We start from the raw sequence: 18,470 nt of genomic DNA, 5'->3' as shown, positions 1-18,470 counted from the left end.
GGTCATCTTCTGGGCAACCACTTAGCCCTGATCCTGAAGTCACTAACTACTAGTCTATGTTGTGGGGTGCATTCTTCACCTGGGAAGGTTTTGGCATTTATAAGCATCCATCTTTTCCTTTTCCTTTTCCTTTTCCTGCCAGAACAGTAGGTGACTGGCAGGTTTCCTGAAGTTAATATTGCAAACCATAAGGTCATTTGCATCGCAGAACTCCAGCAGCCTGGTTCCCTCCTCATTGCGGGAACCAAAGCTATAGCCTCCATGTATGCCATGGTAGCCCCCTGTATGTTGTCCCAACATGTCCATTGAAGTCACCAGCCACAAAGAGAAGGTCCCTGTCATTCGTCAACGAGGTAGTCTGCAAGAAGTGTTCATGGGAGACAACCAAAGGATGGGAGAGTAAGGCAAAGAGGAGGGGTTAGGGTTAGTGGCCAGAACATGAGGGAGAGAGATATTCTTTTGGTATTTGTGTAGCATATCATCTTCATCATTTAGCATCTACTTTCTATGCTGGAACTGGTAAGCCAAAGAGCTGCAACAAACTAATTTTAATTCCACTCTGATTGTGGCTTGGTTTCTATGGTTGAATGCCCTTCCTCAGGCCAACCATTCCAAGAGTGTAGTGGGTGCCTTTTACATGTCACTGGCACTAGCTACAACTACAATTTCACTTGGCTTTATGAGTCTTCTCAAGCACAACAAATTGCCAAAGGTCATGATCACTTGTCATTGCCTCCATGAGACCCAACATTCGAAGATCATGCTTCACCACCTCGTGCCATGTCCTCCTCTTCCACAGATTCCCTCCACAGTTACAGAACAGCACTTTTTTACACAGCTGTCCTAATTCGTACGCATCACATGACCATACCAGTGCAGTCCCCTCTCTTGCACACATCATCTGATGCCTCTTATGCCCAGTTTTTCTCTCAAGATGCTTATACTCTGTTGTACAGGCATACTGACATTGCACATTCAGCAAAGCATACTACTAGCTTCATTTCTTTCAAGCTTATGCATGTCCTCTGCAGTCACAGTCCATGTTTCACTGTCGTGTAGCATGGCTGTTTGCACACAGGTATCATATGGTTTGCCTTTCACTTTGATAGAGAAGCCCTTAGTTACCAACAAAGTTAGAAGGTCTCTGAATTTTGCCCAGCCTATTCTTATTCTAGCAGCTATGCTCTCAGAGCATCCATCTCCACTGCTTATTTGGTCGCCTAGTTAATGAAAGCTATCAATTATATCTCCTCCAACATTTGATAAAGCCTATTTTCTGTACATTTCTAGTGTTTATTGTACTTGTGCATCTGCCATACACAAAGACTTTTCCCTGTTAACCTTTTTCTGATATTGCCGCACTTTTTATGTATCTATAGCTTGCACCGTGTACACCTTATGGAGTTTCTACCAACCCCTTTTCTACATATCAAGCAGGGCCATCTACACGAAGGGATTTGTGATTTTTCTGCTTTCCTACTTACTAAGACTTTGGTTTTTGCTAAATTAACTCAAAGCTCCTTGATTCCAGACCTTACTTTCACACCTGAAATTTTTTCTCCAGTTCTAGTTGTGATTCAGCTTTAAGAAGGTCATCAGCATAGAGAAGCTCCCAGGGACAGCCTGATTTAATTTCCTGGAGGACTATGATGGACAAGAGGGGGCTGAGGACTGATCCTTGATGAACTCCTACTTGTACATGGAATTCATCACTATACTTGCTGCCAACCCTCACCTTACTGATAGCATCCCTGTACATGACTTGTACAGCTCTCAGCATCACTCCTCTGTCTCTAGTTTCCACATTGACCACCAGATAAGGGAGCGGGGAACCCTGTCGAAGACTTTCTCCATGTCAACAAGAGCCAGATACAGAGGTTTATTTTTGGCCAGGTACTTCTCCTGCAGCTTCTTTACTAGTGGTGCTTCTCCTTGGCATGAAGCCAAACTGCATCTCATCTAACCTAGCTCTTTTCCTAATTAGTTAGGTTATGACCCTTTCCATAACTTTCATCACCTGATTCAACAATTTGATATCTCTGTAATTATTTCTGTCTAAGGCATCAGCTTTATTTTTGTAGCAGTTGACTATATGAGTAATTAAACCATAACCCACACTGCCAGATATTTTGAGCATTTCAGTGGTGATTCCTGATGGGACAGAGGCTTTCCTTGTCTTCATATCCTTCATGGCTTTATCTACCAAGCTACTGTTGATTCAGATAGCTGGTCCCTCTGTTGGGACCTTCAGCAGACTCTCCTTCTCTCATGAGTTCACTACATTTAGCAACATTTCATAGTGGCACTTCCAAGCTTCTTTCTTTGCAGAATCACTAACTGAAAGCCAAAACACTTCAAGCCACTGGTCATCATGCCACAAATTTGGTCTTTGGCTCTTAGTAAGTTGTCTCATAAGAACTTCCAGTTATCCTCTATGTCTGTAATTCTTCCTCCTTCTCATTAAATGTTTCAGTTAGAACATCTTTAAAGCTCTGACTTAAGCTTTCAGGTCCTTCCTTTCCAAACTGGCTTGCTTCTTGGAATCCTTCTTGCCTGTAGTCTGAAATCTATGGTGAGGGGTACATTCTTCATCAGGGAAGTTCTTTGCATTTATGAGCAACTATGAATCACACTTTCTGGTGATAATGTAGTCAATATTAAGTATGTCGAAATTCACATAAATCATCATCATCATCGTCGTCATTTAACGTCCACTTTCCATGCTAGCATGGGTTGGAAGATTTGACTGAGGACTGGTGAAACCAGATGACTAGACCAGGCTCCAATCTGATTTGGCAGAGTTTTTACAGCTGGATGCCCTTCCTAATGCCAACCACTCTGAGAGTGTAGTGGGTGCTTTTACATGCCACTGGCACGAAGTCCAGTCAGGCGGTACTAACAACGGCCACACTCAAAATGGTGTATTTTACGTGCCACCTGCACAGGAGCCAGTTTGGCAGCACTGGCAACGATCTCGCTCGAATGTTTTTACACATGCCATCCGGCACAAGTGCCAGGAAGGCGATGCTGGGCACAGGTGCCATTGATGGTGATAAAATTGTGTTTCAAAACAATACTTAGAGCAGCCATTATTTTCAGAACAACATTCTCTTGAAGTATAGGAATTATTGTGATATCAACATATATATATATATATATATATATATATATATACGGTGTTTGGGCTAAATTTGATGATTTATGTTTCCTTTTTTACAGGGAAAGCTTGATATATTGATGAACAGCCAGCAGCGCTGCAGACCATAAATATTAAAGTTGTAGTTGAAAAAAAAGTTAGCTGACATGGAGGACTGCAAGCCATCAGAATTTTGGAAAAGAGTTCCTTGTATCATGATGATTCATACTGGGTGTCAAAATGCCAATATCATGTTCTGAATAAATCCACATGCTGAAGTTCATCCAACTGAAGGACAAGCTGATGGAAGATCCAAGTAAGAGAAATGTGGACTCTGGTGAGAGAGATAGGTGTTGGAATTGACACAATGAAGCTGACCATGAGGAAAGACCTTTGCTACCACTTGTAGAAGAGAAACAAGGGACAAATTCTGACAGCCAGGGCCTTTGACAAAGATAAATAAGCTCCTGAACAAGTTGAGGCATCTTGTTGAGTATTTCTGCCAGGACCAGTTGCACAACATCCAGAAAAACAGGGGCTTTTCTACAATCCATGTGATGTCCCACATTATGAAAACCAAGTTCCTCCAAACTGTGAAGGTCTTTGGATGTGTTTCCAGTGAGAATGACATCACGCTGCCCCACATCTTTAAATAGGGTTTTAGGCTCAGTTCAGATGGCCAAGTGAAGCTGCTGGAAACTGTAGTCAAACCCTGGTTGGAGAGGGTTGCTGTTGGAAGGCCATGTGTGTGATAGCAGGATTTGGCTCCTTGCCATACTCCAGAAAGAGTCAGAAGAATTTGTCAAAGGATTTCTATGACTTCATCAGCCCCAATTTCTGGCCTCCTAATCCCTTGATTGTAACCCCATGGATTACTACATGTGGGGCACAGTTGAGAATGACACAAACCAATCTACCTGCAACATCAAAGCTGAGCTGGTGGCCTAGATCTAGGAGATATTTGAAGATCTTCTGAAGGACAGAGTGAGGAACGTATGTACCAGGTTTCAAGCCCCTCTTGAGGCCATGATGGAAGCTGAGGGCAGCTACTTTAAGCAAGCTGTCATCTTTCAGCCATAAATATTTATATTTTAGGATGGGATAGTGTGTTTTCTTTTCCTTTTATGTAAACCGTCAAATTTAGACCAATCACTCTACATGTGTGTGTGTGAATGTGAGCATGCATGCACGTGTGCGCGCACACACACACACACACACACACACACAGAGGCATGGCCATGTGGTAAGAAGTTTACTTCCCAACTACATGGTTCTAGTTTCAGTCCTACTGTGTGGCACCTAAGACAAGTTTCTTCTACTACAGTCTTGGGACTTGTGAGTGAATTTGGAGTAGGAAACTGAAAGAAGCCTGTTGTATATGTGTGTGTGAGTTTTCGTGTCTGTGTTTGTCACCACTACTGCTTGACATCCAGAGAATGATAGAATAAGTAGCAGGTTTTAAAAAATAAGTACAAAAATTCTTCAAGGCAGTGCCCCAGCATAGCCACAATCCAGTGACTGAATCAAATAAAAAGATAATGATATATCTTCTTTTCTTGTACCCTAGGACTCACTTTCCATGGTGTGTAAGTGACCAAGATCACACCATTCTCCAGTCTGTTGCAAGTTTTTAAAAGCAGCAATTTTGCGGAGAGGGGTTAAATCTATTACATCAAATCCAAAGGGATGAAAGACAAATTTGACCTCAGTGGCCTTTGACCTTGGAATGCAAAGAGCTGGAAGAAATGTTGCTAAGCATTTTATCCAGCATGCTACCAATTCTGGCAGGTTGCCACCTTACAAATTACGTATCTTGAACAGACAAACACACATATAAACATGCATGTATGTACCTTACATAATTAAGGACTGAAAATGAAAGCATTTGAAATGTGCAAAGTTAACTTTTGAGTGACAACACTGGAGAAAATGAATGAAGGTTTTTTTTAAGACAAGGTATAGTTTAAAACAGAGTGATTATGGTAAAAATACCCAGAGACACCTGCAGCATGAAAACTATAAAGTGGATATCAACATACACTATGTAGAGAAGTTTGAATTAAAATAACAGGTACAGTGAAATCATTATCTAAATGATGAACTCTGGCTAAGATGGGCCGTTTTTTTATTATATTGCATTACCAAGGTATCATATTACTACCATTAATTAATCATGTGTTCAAATACAACTTAACAGGAACAGCACATCTGTCATTTGATATTTATCTTGAGACGAATATATTTTATTTATGATCCTCTGTATTTACTGTGATATATGAGTTATTAGTATGCTGTTATCCGCATTCAGTAGTTCTCCTGCAGAGAAGGGGTTTGCCATTTTGCAGGAGTGATTATAATATAAACTTTGACTTCAAAATTACGGGAGGCTTTTACCAACAGTAATGGAAAGAAGGTAAAGGATAGTGTGGATGCCAATACATATCCATATTCAACACCTTTGCTACAGCAAATAAGTTCAATGTGTCTCCTACATTTTGACCTTTGCAATGATTCAAGTGTGCACAGCCTCCATCATGGATTAGAATTTTTCAGAGGAACCATTTTTTCCTAAATAGTTGATAAAGACCAGACTAAAGTATATTGAACGCTGTTGTAAATTCAATAAATGCCATGTATAGGGGTTGCTTCCATTCTATGTGTTTCTCTTGGGTTGTCAGGAGCAGAAGTCCATGTCTATTGTGCCACAGTTTAACAAAAAAAAAATCACACTGTGTTTATAATATTATTTCTTGGGTTATATGGCTAGTGAGTCTGTTAAGAAGGGTTTGGGAAAATACTTTCTTGAAAATTGTGACAATGTCTGCTCATTTTCATTATTGAGTCCTCCAACCATACATTAGTGATAATCTTATGAGGGCTGTTGGTAAAGTTAAATCCACAATGTTTCCAGATTTCATCAGGAATTTATCTCTACCAGGTGTTCTGCCATTTCCAAGACAGAAGAGTGTCTACATAAATTCCTTCATCACCATTAAGGACTGCATTCACAGTGCTCTGCTAGACATTGACAGCCAGGGGTGGGGGGCTAAGTCACCAGGTGTATCGATCAGTTGCTGAAAGTGTTCAATCGATCTTCACTGTCTGAGAGAACTCTGCTTTCATCAATCGATTTTAGGGTGACAGTCCCTTTTCCTGGGTCCTTAAATGTTTGAGCTTGTCATCTATCTATAACTCTCTCCATCCATCTATCCATCCATCTATCCTTCTGGACGGGTGACTTACCCAGACCAATGTAACTCCTCCATGCCAGATGTTCTTGGTTTGCCAATATATGTATGTCCATGCATGGGTTTCCAGAGAACCAACCTCTGAATATTTCATCCTTGCTTCTCCCTCATTGTCCTGCATAACTTGTTCTTTCCATGGTTAATGAGGTGATGGTTGGAAGATTGCTATACAGTTGCTGCTCGGTAGGGTGTGCTGCCAAGAAAGATTGAAAATTGCACAAAGCATTCTCATATATGTACCATCAAGCTTCTTTTCAGGTCTTGTTCAGTGTCCATGTTGAAGAACCATAGAGAAGTAATAATTTAACGACTGCTTTGAAGAAACCCTTCTTTATGTTATCAGGAAGGGAAGTCTCCCTTATAATTCTGAGTCACTGAATACTTTCGCATTCCTTCCCTGAACACCCTTTTCTGCTGAAGCTCAGTTACCTCCCAGTTACCTCCCATCTTCAGATTGGTATCATTCAGAGTATAGGTACCACTTATTACGCTTTAGCCTATGTATTCAGTCATATTGGTATTGACATATAGTCCTATTAGTGCAGCTGCAGTCTCAATACATACAAGATTTTCTCTACTAATTCTATATTATCTGCAAAAAGAGTAAGATCATCTGCTTAGTCGGCATCTTTTTTTTTTCTTTTATTTGTTTCAGTCATTTGACTGTAGCCATGCTGGAGCACTGCTTTAGTCAAACAAATCAACCCCAGGACTTATTCTTTATAAACCTAGTACTTATTCTATCGGTCTCTTTTGCCAAACCGCTAAGTTATGAGGACGTGAACACACCAACATTCTCAAGTGATGGTGGGGAACAAACACACACAAACATAAACAAACACACACACATATATACGACTTCTTTCAGTTTCCATCTACCAAATCCACTCACAAGGCTTTGGTTGGCCTGAAGCTATAGTAGAAGACACTTGCCCAAGGTGTCATGCAGTGGGACTGAACCCACTTACCATGTGGTTGGTAAGCAAGCTACTTACCACACAGCCACTCCTGCGCCATCTGATGTTTTTACTGCAGGATATCTTCTATTTCTAGCTCATTCAGTCCTATAATCTTTGTTGACGTCAATGAATGTAAGAAATAATCTAAACATACTGTAACCAGAAATGGAACTACAATGTCTCCTTGAAGAACATCAGTATAAATGCTGTTCTATATTTTAGAGATGAGGAGTTCTGTACATTTTTTACATTATTTACATTGGATGGATATGTGTCCTCATCTTGTGGTAATAACAGACAAGATGAGGATACATATCCGTCCAATGTAAATAATGTAAAAAATAATCAATATAAATGATCAAAAGAAACAATGTCCCCATCTGGTTAGTGCACTTTAGCTCGAGTGTTCTGATAAAGCATCATCACAGAAGCAACTCCTCTTCACGAACTCCATAGGCCAGTAACATTTCTGTGCACTAAATTGAAAGTCTTTGTGAATTCAACTGCATTAAGATTTCTCACTTTGACCACTTTGATGATCCTTCTAACTATGAGAATCCATAATGAAAATGAGGAAATACCTCAAGCAGCTCTCTCAGATTAAAAACGGAAACCCAACTAACATAAATATAGCGAAATATGCTTAGAAGGAACTGACAGAAACACCACAGGTAGAACAACAAAAGTATATTCAGCACCAAACTGACTCAACTGTGCAAGTAGTAGAGATCAAACAATCATCCATACCTTGGCAGACTGTCAATATCACAGGCAGAAAGAAGACTTCCAAAGCAAAGCTGAAAAAATCTAGCTTGGAGAAATGTCTAAAGTAGTGGAATGAACACTTCCAAAATTTATTTAGAAAGGCCCCTGGTCTTCATGATACTCCAGTCCAGCAGATAGTTCACTAAGAACTAAATATCAAAACTGAGGCATTCTCGGTGGATGAACTCTTGGCTATACTGAAGAAATTATGGAACAATAAATCTATTGGCCTTGATGAAATCCTCCTGAGTTATGGAAAACTGATGAGTTCAATGATATCCTCCTCCAGTACTGAAATTTCATATACAACCAATCAACCATATAAATATAGAACAAAGGTTACATACTCGCCTTCTCCCAAAAGAATTTAGGTCTCATTGTCAATTACTATGGCAGCACCTTACTACAATTGCTGCCAAGATATATAATGCCATGCTCCTCAATAGAATGCAGCTTGATATGGAAAACATACTCAGCAGAAATCAGAATGGATTCAGAAAAGATCACTCCACACTTGAACTCTTCATAGAAGCCCTTTATGCTATTCTTATCGGTGGCCTATTGGAATTCCTCTGCCTTTTTCCACCATTTCAATGTCAGTGTCCTGGTGTGACTTTGTAGCAGTTTGCCAATATCTCTATAAATTATGAGGTTCATTCTTGTGTTTCTTGTTTCTATTATTCTTTGGTGGGTCTGTAGTGGCATTTCAAATCAATCTTAATGTTTTGCATTGGATTTATCAATAGCAGTCTTAGCATAATTGTACACAACTTGGCAAAGACATGACCCTCCTTGGTTGATCTTCCTATTAGGCAACTGCCTCTTTAATCTCCTGTTCGAATTTGGTTGGAAGGTTTTCTGTATGTAGTTTGACAACGTTGATAGGCTTCTGTTTGATATTGTGCTTTTGTACTATGTTGAGAGTGACCTTAGATCTTCATAGCTGATGATTAGACTAGTAGTTTGTGCCACATGTAAGTCTGGTACCATGGGTGCCTACTTTCCCTATTGTTGTGTTATAACAAAACCAGTCACAAGATAATGTTTGGAGTAAGGATGTACCCCTGTTGTCATGCATTTGGTCTTCTAATCCAATATGGTATTGGTCACTATTCATTCAAAATCACTGCCAAGTGCCATTAAAAGCTCCGTGTTTAGTTTGCAGCCACCAACATCACACCTGCCAATTTGTATAGTTTTTCTTCATCCTGATACTGAAGGTTCCAATTAGTACCGTTTGACTGTATGAAGAATGTTACACAATGTATGTACTAATTGCCTATAGTATTCTTTCTTTCACTGGAGTTTGTCATAGCTGGACTAGAGCACATACACTGATTATTATAGCATTGTAGTTCTTTGTTTTTGGTAGCTTCATTGTCATGATTTTATTGCTTACTGTCATAAACACTTCTGTGAGCTTTGGTACCAAGTTCTTCCTTATAGAAAATCAAACTTTGAATTTTTTTTGTTTACTTTCTAGCTTGCCACTTCAGAAGAACAGATATTCCATATCGTTGAGATGATCTCAGTTTGGACAGCCATATTAATGTAGTAAATCTCTCTTTCCACTGCTCCTAGATTGGTACATCTTTCAGCTATGTCTGCTACTTTATTGAGCTATGTCATAATACTCCATGAGCTATCATCAAAATTCTTTTGAGTTACTGTACATGAAGACAGTGAAAAGGGTTTTCGTCGGTGAACTTACCTACCACTAAGTAAGAGAGTACCGACAAATTCTGTTCGTATTGAATTGTATACAAGTACTGTTTGTTCCTTACAAAACACATCTCTTTTAAACACTGTTACTTATAAAAGATCTTTCTGTTTCTTACAAAAGATTCATATCTTTTTCTTTCTCTTAAAAATGATTCATCTCTTTGTTCCTTACAAAAGACATCTCTCTATTAAACTATGCTCCTTACTAAAGAATAACTGTCATCTCTCCCTCTCTCTCAAAACACCATTCCTTTCTATCAGGACTTCTCTTGTTGTTGCTATATTCCCGTTAGATATTCTTGCCCCATCACTCAATATAAATTTTTTTCGGAAATTTTCAGACTTTTCTTGTCTGATTCCCAGCTTTTGTTGTTGTTCTTATCACTTACTTCACTTCTGTTTATTGCTTGACCTCATCTAATGTGGATCACTTTGTAGCTCTTTTATTTATTTATCATTTTTTAAATATAAAGATGTTCAATGGAACAATTTGATAGATAAACACTTCTTAATTAGATGCTTGTTGATTGTTGCTAAATAGTAGGTCTTTTGGATAATTTCATTTTTGATGATACTATTTTGATTAGTATTGTTAATCCATAGCAAATGTTTTATTACAATACAATTGATATTATGTAACATAAAATGGCATAAAAGATGTGTATAAAAGAATGTAGTAGATATTTATACAGCAGATGTCTTTAAATTATATTGTAGATGCTATATGGTAGATTTTTCAAACTATATAGTAGATATCATATAATGTCTCTAAAACCCTACCGTATTACACTGTATAACAGATGGCTTTAAAACTACATCATATATATTATATGACAGGTGTCTTTAAAACCGTATCCATCTATTATTTTAATAGATGTTTTTAAGACTATGTTGTAGGTATAGGTATTGTTATAAAAAGTATCTTTATTGCTGATGTTTTTGAACTGTAGAATACATGGCTGAAGTTTCAAGTCAATGATGAATGTCAGTTATTTTGGGTACATGATGCCTGCATGTAATAGCCGTCACTCATCTCTGGTAGGCACTACTATCATTTGTAACAGATGCCACTGCCACTGCCAATGATTATAATGATGATGAAGCAGAAGCTGCGGCAGTGGTAGAAGTGTAAACAACAAAGTTTTTGGCTCTGAGAGTTTACCAAGCATTATTACATTGTGTATTGCATGTCTCTGATTTATAAGTTGTAAATCTTTAACACTGTTAATTATTATATTGGGTATCTCAAAACTGAAAATGAACAAATAAATAGATGTCTCATAAAAAAATGGTGAATTGAAAGAAAGAATGAGTGAGAGAAACAAAAAGTAGATGAAGATGTTAAGTGGAAGAAAGTAAACATCACTGTAAGAGTGATTAATTAAAATGAGTCAAACATTCCAGGGTTAGTCCTCTGTTTTCAGCATGCTGGTTGAGAATCACTGTGGCAAGATCATTGAAGCCAAGCTCATTTATTCCCTGTGCTAAATCGTTCACAGCCTCTTCAGCTTTCCCTGGATGGTTCCTTTTCCAATAAAGCAGAATCTTGTAGTTGACATCTCTTGTAGTTAGGCGACCAGCTAGAGCATCAAAACCAATTCCACTTATACTGCTATCTGAAAGTCCTAAGTGAGTTGCCAATGCTATTGCATCAGGTATAACGCAAGCTAGATTCATTAAACTGCGACCTGACAAGACATTAGCTGGCCGATCAACTAGAAAGAAAAAGAAAGAGAAACGAGACAATAACAATAATAATAATGGTTTCAAATTTTGGTGCAAGGCCAGTCATTTTGGTGGAGGGGACAAATCAATAACATCGACTCCACTAAGTACACTAAACATTTTGTCTGTCATGGTAACGATTCTACCAGCTTGCTGTCCTAATAATAATAATAATAATAATAATAATAATAATAATAATAATAATAATAATAATAATAATAATAGTAATAACAGTAATAATAAAGATAGTCCACCATGAATAATGAACATCATGGACTTGTATCAATGAGCTCCCTGTGATGAAAGATTAAATCTGAGATCATCGCCAAGCAGGATTTAAGAAACCACAAAAAAATGAAAGAAAATTATGTTTCAATGTAAGTTATTCCAGGAAACCAAAAGATTTATTTTATATATGAAGTATAGTTTCTTCCAGATGTGTTGGCACAGCAAAATATGCTTACAAGTGTAAACAACTTGAGGAACTGTGTGTGAGATCCCATATACAACAGAACTATGAACAAAACTGTGAGTATAAGAATTAATCACATGCATTCCCATTTCTACACATATGCACATTTATATTTCTTGCTTGTACATCAAGAAATATGTTTATACAGTTCACACATGGGCACTTACAAGCCTCCACATGTGAGCAAAGCAAACAAACCTCGAACACATGGTATTTAAATGACTTTAACAGAAGATGAATTTCCTTCTGTAAACCTTAGACAATCACAACACAAAAGAAGCCTCAGCACACATCCAAAGGCAGTGTTCTGTCAAAAAGTTAACACTGAACAGATGGACCCATTTTAGAAGATGCTAGAAAGTTCTGGAGTGATATTTGGGATAAGCCAGTTAATCATAATGAGGATGCTGCATGGTTAAAGAAAATGAGGGAAGAAGTAGTCAGTGAGAAGCAGCCAGATCTAAAACTAATTAGTGCATTTATGAGTAAAGTGTTTGGAAGAATGCCAAATTGGAAGGGATCAGAACCAGATTTAGTTCAAGGGTAAGCGGTACTGGTTAAAGAAATTCAGTTGCTTACATGGGAGACTGAGGGAACAACTTCAAGATTGCTTGAATGGAGGAGTCATCCCTAATTGGATGACTAGAGGGAGAACAGTATTTCTTATAAAAAACAAAAGCAAGGGCAATATAGCTAGTAATTATAGACCAATCACTTGCTTATTATTAGTGTAGAACTGTTTACAGAAACACTCTCAGAAAACATGTATGAGCCCTTTGACAGCCAAAATTTACTTTCAAAAGAACAGCAAAGTTTCATGAAGAACGCTAGAGAAGCATATGACTTTTTACACATTGACAAAGTAGTTCTCAAAAGAAATGAAATCTAGAAAGAAAAATTTAACAATAGCATGGATAGATTATAATAAACCCTATAACATGATTCCACACTCATGGATAAGTGATTGTTTGAGTGTATTCAGTATTGCAGACAATGTAAGAGAGTTAATTAGCATGAAAAAAAATGGAAAGTTGATATTTATTCAGGTGACACAGTTATAGGGAAAGTTAATATGAAGAGAGAAATGCTTAGTTCTCCTCAGTTTAGTATTAACAAAGTCAAAGGCAAGGTGTCAGTTTAGAGATAGTAAAGGAAAAATTTGCTCTATATGGATGATCTGAAGCTTTTAGTAAGAATTTAAAAAAAGAGATAGATTCTTTAATACAACCTGTAAGAGTGTTAAAATCTAACTATAGAAATGAGAGAGGAAATTGCAGGGTGAGGAAGTTAATGAAGTCAAGCTAAATGGTCTGAATCTAGTGAAGGTTGTAAATACTTGGACAGTATCATTACTTAGATATTCAGTAGTTTTTGTAGACTGGACATAATCTGAATTAGCAAATCTGTTTACAGAAGGACTTCAGTATGAATGGAGGACTTCATCCTAGAGCAAAAGTAGCAAGATTGTATTTACCTACAAAGGAAAGTGGTAAAAGTTTAATATCAGTAGAAGACTGTGTGGAGTTAGCTAGAGTAGATATAGCCTTCTAGTTAGATAGTAGTAAGGAAATTTTATTAAGAACTCTTAGTGTAAGAGATAAGGGAACCAAAGAAACCAAATGATGTTAAAACCAGAGAAAAGAAGCAAGATTATCTGACTGGCAAGAGAAGGCTTTGTATGGTAGATTTCCAAAGTGAAACATGGTTGTGTTTGCAGAAAGGAAGGCTGAAAAAGCAGACAGAAAGTTTGTTAATAACATAAGATCAGGCATTAAGGACTAACTGAGTAAAGATAGAAAAACATCAGCTGGATTCCTAATGAAGATTATGTAATTGAAAAAAGGAAAGTGTTACACATGTGGTTGGCACAAAAAGAATACAAGAAAAGACATGACAACCTAAGGAGAATAATTCACTGAGAGTTATGTAGAAGCTAGAATTTTAGTGGTATGAGCACGAACCTAGTAAAGTGCTAGAAAGTAAGAAATATAAGATGTGGGATACAGCCTGATTTAGTAGTATAGTAGATAAAGAGAACAGAAAGTGCCAAGTTCCAAATGATGAGAAAGTCAATATGAGAGATTTAGAGAAAATGGCAAAATACCAGGACCTAGCCATTGAGTTACAGAGGCTATGGAAAGTGTGAGTAAAACATATCCCTGTAGTTATAGGTGCATTCCTAAATATTTGAACAGATGGATACAGGAAATATGCATAAAACCTTGTTTAGTACAGCTCCAGAAAACAGTATTATTAGGGACAGCTCAAATACTTAGGAAGGTTCTTGACATCTAAGGTTATTGTTGTAGCCTAATGTTAGGGATTTTCTTCAACAGTCTAATTTGTTGTACTTAAATGAAATAATAATAATCGAACATCATGGACGTGAAACAAAGAGATCCCTACAAGGAAAGATTAAATCTGAGTTCATCACCAAACAGGATTTAAGAAACCACAGAAAAATTAAAGAAAATTATTTTTTGAAGTAAATCATTTCAGGAAACCAAAAAATTTCTTCATCTATGGAGCATAATTACTGCTAAACACATTACCACAGCAGAAGTATATAAAGAAAAAAACGTAAACAATGCATGGGACTATGATATACACTTTACTCTCTTTTACTTGTTTTAGTCATTTGACTGTGGCCATGCCGGAGCACCACCTTTAGTCGAAGAAATCGACCCCAGGACTTATTCTTTGAAAGCCTAGTACTTATTCTATCTGTCTCTTTTGCTGAACCGCTAAGTTACGGGGACGTAATCACACCAGCATCGGTTATTGGCTTTTCACAGAATCTCATGTCTACTACCAGCAGTCTGTCCATCGCCCTCCCCAAACAGCAATGTGAAATGCTACTAGAAAACAGAACACATCTGTTTGGAATTGTGTAGCTTGTGTCCATCAAAGACCTGATTTTGGTTTCATTGCCATGTTATGGCTCCATTGTTCAAGGCTATCAGACTGCTTTAGTTCCCTTGTCTTTGAGCACACAAGCATTAGCTCTGACAATGCAGCCTTCATGTTTTGCCATGAAGAAATGGTCAAGGGCCATTCTTGCCATTAGAAGATCACCAACAATGCCTTTACTAATTGCTTCTAGACTGCTAACTAGTTCTCCCTCTAATCTATTTCTTTCTATTGCTAGCTCTTTGCTAAATGTTATCAATTCTACTCTAATTGCTCTCTTTTGGACGACTCCCCACCAGTTATTGACAATTGCTCCTGTCAGCTGCAGCTTAACTAATTTACTAATCTGGCCCCTGTAGTTTGTGTGTGTCAGTAAGAACATGTTCAACTTCCAGTAATTGGGTTTCTGTCTATGGGTCCTATCAAAATCTACTGAGTAGATTTGTGATCTGTGTGGCCAACCAGTTTATTCGTTAGACATCCTACATTATCCTTATCTGCTAACCAAACAAATACTCTTATATATGATCTGGATGTGCTACTATGGTTGCTCCACGTCCACACTGGTACGTCAGGGAAATCCAGTCAGTACTTGTCAGACAGCTGGAAATTTCTGAGTAAGTTTTCAAGGCTTTGCCCCCCACTAGTACTAAAGAACAAGACTGTTGTATTGCACGTTCGATGTACAATATAATGGGATAATAATGTCCTCGCAAATCATTCTACTCAAGATACACAATACTTGTAATTACACTTGACAATACGCAACTCTCAGCTTTACACAGCTCACCGACTCTCTCTCCCCACCACATTCTCTGCACATGTCCATTGATATTGTGACACAGTCCATTAGAAGCTAACCAAATAGGGGTGTTCTACTTTCACACAACATCTCCCCCCTTTTGAGGTTGGCTTTGTCCTTATTTCTTATTCTTTTATTTTCATCATAATTTCATTTCCTTGGTGAGAAACTGGCATATCTCCTTCTCTTGGTATTAATTTCCATCATTTCCGTATGTTTTCTTTTCCTGTTCGATCTACGTGTTGGCTCTGCTTTCACTTGTTGTTCTGGAACCTCGAACATGTCATAATATATATCCATTGGCACATCTTGCCTTTCTTGATTTTTGGTATATCTTTTCTTTAATCGGTTAAAATGCCTTTTATGTTCATATTTTGGTCCTTTTACAATGTACATCATATTACCCAGACATCCAGTTATATTACCTTGTTCCCAGTCCTGTTTTCCATTTTTATACATTTTGAAATACATTTCATCATCTGTGTTAAAAAGTTTTGTTCTACTTCCCAAATTTTTCATTTTCTGTTTCTTACTCGGCAACAATTTGTCAAACACAAAATGAATCCTTCTGGAGAACATCAAATCTGTGGGTGACCTACTAGACTCTGTATTAGGATTCAGTGTTTTTCTGTACACCTGTAAGAAATTTGTCATATTTCTATCTTCAAAAACTTCCCGTCTGGTCTTTCTTAAGGCTCTCCTGAATGTGTCAATGAATCTTTCCTCTAACCCAGTTGACCTTGGATGGTATCGCGGAGTTAACACATGCTTCATCTGGACTGACTTACAGAATTTTTTGAACTCCTTTGCTATGAATTGTGTGCCATTATCTGACTCCATGAGTGAACAATTCTTCCAAGAAGTCAGTAGTCACATTTGTGGTTGGTCTTGAACATTTACACACTTCAGGCCATTTTGAATAGCTATCCCCAACAATGATATAATAAGAGCCATTTATTGGTCCACATGCAGTCTAGACCATGCTGAATCCGTTTTTGGCCATGGCTGTATCTGCACTGGGGCCACCTTTGCTGGTGTAGCACATCTCCTACATTGTTTTACTAGTCTCTCAATTTGTTTGTCCATATTCGGCCAATACATGTAACTCCTCATGAAGCTTTTCATCCGAGCAATCCCGGGATGTCCTACATGGAAGTCTTTCAATATTCCGTTTTGCAGTGCTTCAGGTATTACCTCCCTTTGTGCATATAATAATACATCATCACATACTGAATAACGCTTTGAACTTGCATTCCACTCATTTATATTATTTTTCATATTACTTTCCTACAGTATTTTTTATCTTGTTTATGAACATATCTTTTCTGATTTTGATTTAATTTCTTCTAGTGTTACCAGTAAATCACATTCTACATTGCACAAAATGTTCTTAAGTTCCATTTCTAGTTTTAATGGTGCAATCACCGTGTCTTCAAAGGGTTCCTTATATTTTGAAATTAGCCTAGACAACCAGTCTGTGTGTCCCATTTTCTTTGATAGCAAGAACTCCATCTGAAAATCATAGTTCAACAGGGTAGTCCCCCAGCGCTTGCAAACAGTTTGCTGAATGCGTGGGGATACTCTTTTTTGAACCCAAAATAGGCAGTAACGGCTGGTGATCCATCTACAGTGTAAACTTCCTACTGTGTAGGAATTTATGGAATTTCTTTACTGCAAAAATTAATGATAAAGCCTCCTTTTTGATATGGCTGTAAATTTTTTCTGCTACTAGGAGAACCCTTGATGCATGTACAATATCTTTGATTTTACCATCATTAAATTTATGCAATATCACAGCTCCTATAACATATTCACTGGCATCTGATGTCACAATTATTTTCAGGTTTGGATCGAAATGAGTTAATGATAACTCTGATGTTAACCTCTTTTTTAATTCCTCAAATGCTTTCTGACATTCGTTTGTCCAGTCCCACTTTGTGACTTTCTTTGACAAATTATTCAACAGAGCTCTTAGCTCATACATTTTAGGTATGCACAGCTGGTAGTAACTTACCAGACCTAAAAATGCTTGTAATGTTATTTTGTTAGTAGGAGCAGATATGTTTTTTATCATGCTGACTCTAGAAGGGTCCGATTTTTGTCCATTTTCATTGATCACCTGTCCCAAGTACTTTATTTTTGTTAAAAAAAAAAAATCACATTTATTTCTACTTACTTTAAATCCATAGTCACTTATTCTTTTAAAAACATTTTTTTATATGTTCAATATGCTGGTCCCTCAATTCACTTTTGATCAATATGTCATCCAAGTATGGGACCACAAACTCACAGTCTGCTAGCAGAGTGTCCATCACTTGCTGAAATATTGCTGATGCAACCTTAACCCCAATTGGCAGTCTTTTGAAATGGTACAGACTTTTATGAGTATTAATTGTTAATACTTTATCACATTTCTCATCGACCAGTAATTGGACAAATCCAGCTAGCAAAAATTTTCCCACCATTGCACTTAGCAAATATTTCTCCTGGCCTTGGAAACGTCGTCGTCATCGTCGTCGTTTAACGTCCGCTTTCCATGCTAGCATGGGTTGGACGATTTGACTGAGGACTGGTTAAACCAGATGGCTACACCAGGCTCCAATCTGATTTGACAGAGTTTCTACAGCTGGATGACCTTCCTAACGCCAACCACTCAGAGAGTGTAGTGGGTGCTTTTACGTGTCACCCGCACGAAGGCCAGTCAGGCGGTACTGGCAACGGCCACGCTCAT

The 18,470-nt window shown here is 37.8% G+C and overlaps 1 protein-coding gene across 6 annotated transcripts in view; it reads right to left on the bottom strand.

Annotated features, from left to right (window-relative positions):
* Positions 1 to 10,417: 10,417 nt before the first annotated feature.
* Positions 10,418 to 18,470, bottom strand: part of LOC106867506 (uncharacterized) — a 266,031-nt gene continuing 257,978 nt past the window's right edge. For all 6 annotated transcript variants that reach the window (XM_052975064.1, XM_052975069.1, XM_052975065.1 and 3 more), the window contains one exon: positions 10,418 to 11,545. In XM_052975064.1, coding sequence (XP_052831024.1) covers positions 11,208 to 11,545 — 338 coding nt within the window. In that variant the 3' untranslated portion in view covers positions 10,418 to 11,207. The remainder of the gene's footprint in view (positions 11,546 to 18,470) is intronic.

The sequence above is a fragment of the Octopus bimaculoides genome, chromosome 20 (genome assembly GCF_001194135.2).
Source record: "Octopus bimaculoides isolate UCB-OBI-ISO-001 chromosome 20, ASM119413v2, whole genome shotgun sequence".
NCBI classification, from domain to species: Eukaryota; Metazoa; Mollusca; class Cephalopoda; order Octopoda; family Octopodidae; genus Octopus; species Octopus bimaculoides.
The sequence above is the reverse complement of the archived record's forward strand: the minus strand, read 5'-3'. Positions and strand labels throughout refer to the sequence as shown.